Here is a 5,020-nt window from a genome sequence, read left to right on the forward strand (position 1 = left end):
ACATAACATTACCAGCAGGAGCACATTATGTGTGCATCTCCCAGCTTAGTTGCCTTCCAAAAGGAATGCAGTTTGCATTTGAGATGTGAACCACAGTGGTGAGGATCAGGAGATTCACTCCAAAAGTCCACGCCTGATAAAAAATGAAATGCTAATGTAGGTACATGTTATATAAATTTGAAGACATTTAACTGAACTAGCATCTCGCAGGAAAGACAGGGGCCTCTGTTTACAGGTGCTTTGAGACAGGGAGTTATTTTAAATGAAGAATTTTCACTTCACAGAAAATATTCTGAAGTTTTGTTTTTATTGAAAAACAATTGGGAACATTCTTCAAAAAGGTATTTTAAAGGGTTAGAATTCTAAATACTTTTTCACCAGGTTTTCAGAATGCTGGATATTTTTACTCTTTACACTATATTTAATTTTTATGTACTTAGATATTTGTGTTTTGAGAGAGATCAGCATTAGTTTTTGATTCAAGTGGTCTTTTAGTTCACTAGAATTCCCAGGACTGAATTTATTAAGATTCTATTTGAACTATGTTATATTATCAAATAGTTTTTTTTCTTGTTGCAGCTATCCATTTAAATATTTTGTGAAAAGTCTTTACAAATAAGATAGAAAAAGAATAGTTTTAATTAAAGCTGAGTACTGTGGCAGTAGTAGTCTTGATAAGTTGCAAGATACGTAGATGATATATTTGTAAGTACTGCATTTCATACTTTAATACATTATACTTCAGGCTTTGACATGTCTTAAGATTTCCAATGACAATGATAAAGCATGTTGCAGTGAAGGACTATTTATGTAATAAAGCAAAATGACTAGTCTGTTCTAAAACATGCCCAATAAAACACTAAGGCTGGTAATCTTTCGAGTGTTACTCATTCACTACTGCAGCTCAAGTTTCAGGCCAGCTTTTCTGCCCAACTGGGTGTTGCAGGAGCCAGGAACCTTTGGGCTACAGCAGGACTCTATTTCGGGTCTCTAGGATTTCTGATCAAATCAATACAAAGTTCCCCCTTGCTCCTATGAAGAGCTTTATTCAAGAATAGCATGCACATCAAACAGTTTTGTTACTAAAAACAGAAGTAGGCATTCAGACAAGAATCTGAAACAGGCAGTAAAATATACAGCTTAACAGATCAAAAGAAAAACGATTTACATGTATGAAAATGAGTGATCCGCTGGAGAGTACAAGACAGTAAAAATTAAGATAGTGACCTGTGACACAGGTAACTGAAGTAATTGCTAAGCTCCAGTGCATTATTTTGATAGGTTTCACGCCTATTCCAACCACAAACAAACCTGAAAGACACTTCTATGCTTTTGGAAGAGAGACATAAATTACAGAAAGTACTTTGTTTTTAATATCTTCCTGGGGTAGCTAAATATAGATCATTACATCACTGAGCTACTTGCTACTGGATCAAAATTTACATGTCTGGAGACATTCAGTTAAGGATGTAGTTGATTATATTGTTGTTCAAAGAATCATCAAAAATGTCTGTAGATGACAGTGGACTAAAATGGTATTTTCCTTATTTTTCTTTATTTAGAAATTAGAGTAAGACATGGATAAATACATGCTTTCACAATACAGGAAGGAAAGAAAAAAGTGCTCTACAGCCAGAAAGGGAGGTATAAGCTAGTTTTATGCAGACTATTTATAAGATAAAGCAGTGAAAGCTTTTCTGATGTTGGCAACAAATGCAGAAAAGTTGTTAGTTTCTCTCACTTTGAGCTGGAACTCTGCTATACAGTCCAGAGGAGGAGTACAGGAAGTCACTAAAATGACACAAATTTCCAAAAGATTAGACTATTATAAAAAAATTAAATATTACTTTTTCCATGTTTATGAAATACAAATGTAGATTGTTATCTTTGTATGTTTTAGCTTCATCCAGTATTATTTTTGAGTAACCTATTAAATCATTTTCTTTTAGCAAAGACAAAGCCTCAAAGAACACACAATTTTTTTTACTTCCAGACGTCCCACTCAGTGCTGTGCTTCGGCTTGAATTGTTACAGCAGCTTACAGTAATCCATAGCATGCTTAAAAACCGAAACACATTCCTAAACATTTTTGTTGCTCTGCAGGCAGGCAGACTGAAAACTGATGTAGCCCAGCATGTGATAAACTTTTAGCCTCAGCACAGTTTAGATTTGCATTAGTAAAACCAGAAATCTATTCAGTCCATACCTAGAGGCATAGCAGAGCAACAGTAGCATTCATCTAGAATCTACTCAGCACAGTACTCAAATTACCAGTGCTGTTTCTTCGTAACTGAAGTAAGAGCTGTATTGCAAAAACAGCTTAAAGATCTGAAAGGTTGTACCCTTGCAGAAGAGGAATGCTGGATTTCAAGTTTTAATCTTTCTCCTGTGTCACACAACTGTAAGGGTTCCCCACATAGTGGGGAACCTCATTTTTTCTGCTGTCTAGGCTTCTCAAACAGGTTGAAATATGCCTGTCAGCATGAACACTCACTCTAGCATAAAGGGAAGCAGCAACAAACTACAAACTGAAGCATTTATCTATGCTTGTTATCTCTCTTTTCTATCCTGCTTTGCTCAGTACAAAGTAAACAGCAACTCCACAAATGGAAGGGAGTGAAGATAAGCAGTTATATTTTCATATAAATCAACAAGAGAAACTTCATTAAAAAATATATTACCATGACAAGATTTTTCATTCAGAAATTGGAAGATAAAGGTTACAACTAAACTGTACTTTACACCTCTCCCCGTCTTTTCAAATAAGGGCATCAGATTCTCTCCTCTTGCTTAAGTATTCAAAATTCACATACCTTCATAATCTCCCTGTTCATTTATGGAAAGGGTAAACACATATGGCTTGTCAGGATCTTTGTGGTCAATGTGTCTGAATATAAACTGTAATTGTTCATCTAAAGCAAACACAAACATAATTAATTAACACCATTAACCTCTGCTGGAGAGTCACAATGATGACTAAAAATCACAATATTAAGCTACAGTTTCACTTAATATTTTTAGAATACTTAAAAGTAAACCTGGTCTCTTTGAAAGACAAATGCATTTTAACATACCATATTCTGCCATTTGAGAGACAATGGTAATACCTGGGCTGGGGCAATTCTTCAGTTGTGTAAGCTAGTATGTTCTTCACTGCACAATCCAACATTAACCACATTGTATCACTGCACATGGAAACTATAGAAACTACAGAAACTTACTATGAATTCTGCGTATCTCCAGTCCAAGCCGCTCTTCAAACAATACTTTAGACTTGCATAGTCGTTCCACTCTCTCCTTAGAGGCTTTGTTTTTAGAAGATATTACTAGAATTTTAAAAGCCACCATAAATATCAAAGTAAAGGTAAAAAAAGCACATAAAAAATAGTTGGAATAGTAGAAAAGCCCATCAAGAGGAAGTGTTGAAAACAATTCCTCCTCTAATTAAGAAAATCTACATATTATCCTTTGCTTGCTTACTTACTTTCCTTTTTCTTCATCAACTCTTCTTTAAGCTCTTGGATGCTGTCAGTCAAGTCCTTCTTTTGATCCTCTTCTTGATTTAGGTTAGATTTTATTTCTGTCAAATGCCTTTGATTTTCTGGTATGCGTTGGCTCTGCTGGAGAATCTCTGAAATGAGACAAGAAAATATGAACATATACGGTTGATTAATTAGGTCCCCGCTATTTAGTACTTATCTATATAGTTTGAGATGACTCATTTGAATAAAATATAGTGAAAAATCTGCTGTCTCAGCTGAAGAGAGAAGTCAGCATAACTATACTACGAGCATCAAATAAAAGCTTAAAGTGAAAGTTATTCAAAAGAGAAGCTAATAAGTAGAGAGCTCCTCTGATACTTCAATCAGATGCAATTTGTTTTTAGTGCCAGAACTATATACATCCTCAAAGCAGGAGGATGGTGGATCCTGTCCACAAATAATTTGACAGAAAGCAAGGAATGGAAACACTGACTGACATTAGAGTTGCAATTATTCTTATCTAATATTCTGAAATTTAACTACAAAATTCAGATAAGTTAATCCTAGACTGATAAGCGGACTGTATTCTATTACTAATATGGAAGAGGCATAAGTAACCTCACAATATTTAACTTTACTATGCAATTTAATTTACTTTTCCTATTGCTGTCAGCAAGTTCTGGTACTTTGTTGTTTTAAATACTTAAGCACCAAAACCACTATACAGAAAACTTTTACCCCATCTTTATCTTTTTGCATCATCAATGAACTTTTCCAACAAATTGCTTTTGACTTAAAATTTACATCCCGTAACCAACCAATTATGTTTGGGTTTAATTCTGTCTTCATTCTGATGTTGTTATTTACCTTTTAAAATGGGAAGTTAAACATATATTCAGCTGTATTAAGTTAATTTTAGAAATGTTAGACACAAATAAACTCCATACTGTACCATTGCTATACTCCTGAATTTTATCAATCATCAGGTCCCCTTCTTTCAGCTTCTTGGACCATTTCTCTGTAATGGAAAGTTATTTCAGTTATCTGAACAAGTTTGATGGTAACTTGGAAAAAGTAGAGGTAAACAGGAACATAGAGCCTTTTTACCTGAAAGCGCTTTTACGGACTCCTTGCATGAATCTCTCAGTGCTAAAGTCTGATTGATCTGTTCAGTGCCATAAACGTTTTTTAATTTGGTCCAAAACTCTTTCATTTCTCTTTCAAAGAGGATTATTTCATCTTCTGTCTTTATACTAGCCATAGTGCTGCAACAAACATGTAAGTGAATAAATACAGTGTCAAGACACACAAGACAATCCCTGCAGTTATAACTCACAATTACAGGATAAACCTTCAGAGCAGTTTTTATCCCTTTGGCTTGTTATTAAAACCTCTTCCCGTAAGTTGTTTTTGTTGTTACTGTTACTACAACAAGCAGTAACAGCGGGAGCTAGGTTTCTTTTGCTGCTCCACCAGCGATGGGTTACCTGCCTCAGGAGGAGACCCGGCCCGGCCCTGCGCTGCGCTCAGGACCGCCA

The 5,020-nt window shown here is 35.1% G+C and overlaps 1 protein-coding gene across 1 annotated transcript; it reads right to left on the reverse strand.

Moving 5' to 3' along the window:
- Positions 1-1,538: 1,538 nt before the first annotated feature.
- On the reverse strand, positions 1,539-4,848 carry SPC25 (SPC25, NDC80 kinetochore complex component). Its single transcript, XM_009574338.1, has 6 exons — positions 4,590-4,848; positions 4,435-4,500; positions 3,485-3,631; positions 3,222-3,326; positions 2,814-2,912; positions 1,539-1,791 (listed from the first exon to the last, which is right to left on the reverse strand). Exons 1-6 carry the CDS (start codon positions 4,741-4,743, stop codon positions 1,667-1,669), a joined length of 696 nt encoding a protein of 231 aa, XP_009572633.1. The 5' UTR covers positions 4,744-4,848; the 3' UTR covers positions 1,539-1,666.
- Positions 4,849-5,020: the final 172 nt, after the last annotated feature.

This window comes from Fulmarus glacialis, unplaced genomic scaffold (genome assembly GCF_000690835.1).
Source record: "Fulmarus glacialis isolate BGI_N327 unplaced genomic scaffold, ASM69083v1 scaffold20573, whole genome shotgun sequence".
Classification (NCBI taxonomy): domain Eukaryota; kingdom Metazoa; phylum Chordata; class Aves; order Procellariiformes; family Procellariidae; genus Fulmarus; species Fulmarus glacialis.

Coding starts and splice junctions, on each gene's coding strand:
- SPC25 (XM_009574338.1), bottom strand. CDS start 4,743: ATGGCTAGTATAAAGACAGAAGATGAAATAATCCTCTTTGAAAGAGAA. Junction 4,501..4,589: donor GTCCGTAAAAGCGCTTTCAG/GTAAAAAGGCTC, acceptor TTTCCATTACAG/AGAAATGGTCCAAGAAGCTG. Junction 3,632..4,434: donor AATTCAGGAGTATAGCAATG/GTACAGTATGGA, acceptor GTCTCATTTCAG/AGATTCTCCAGCAGAGCCAA.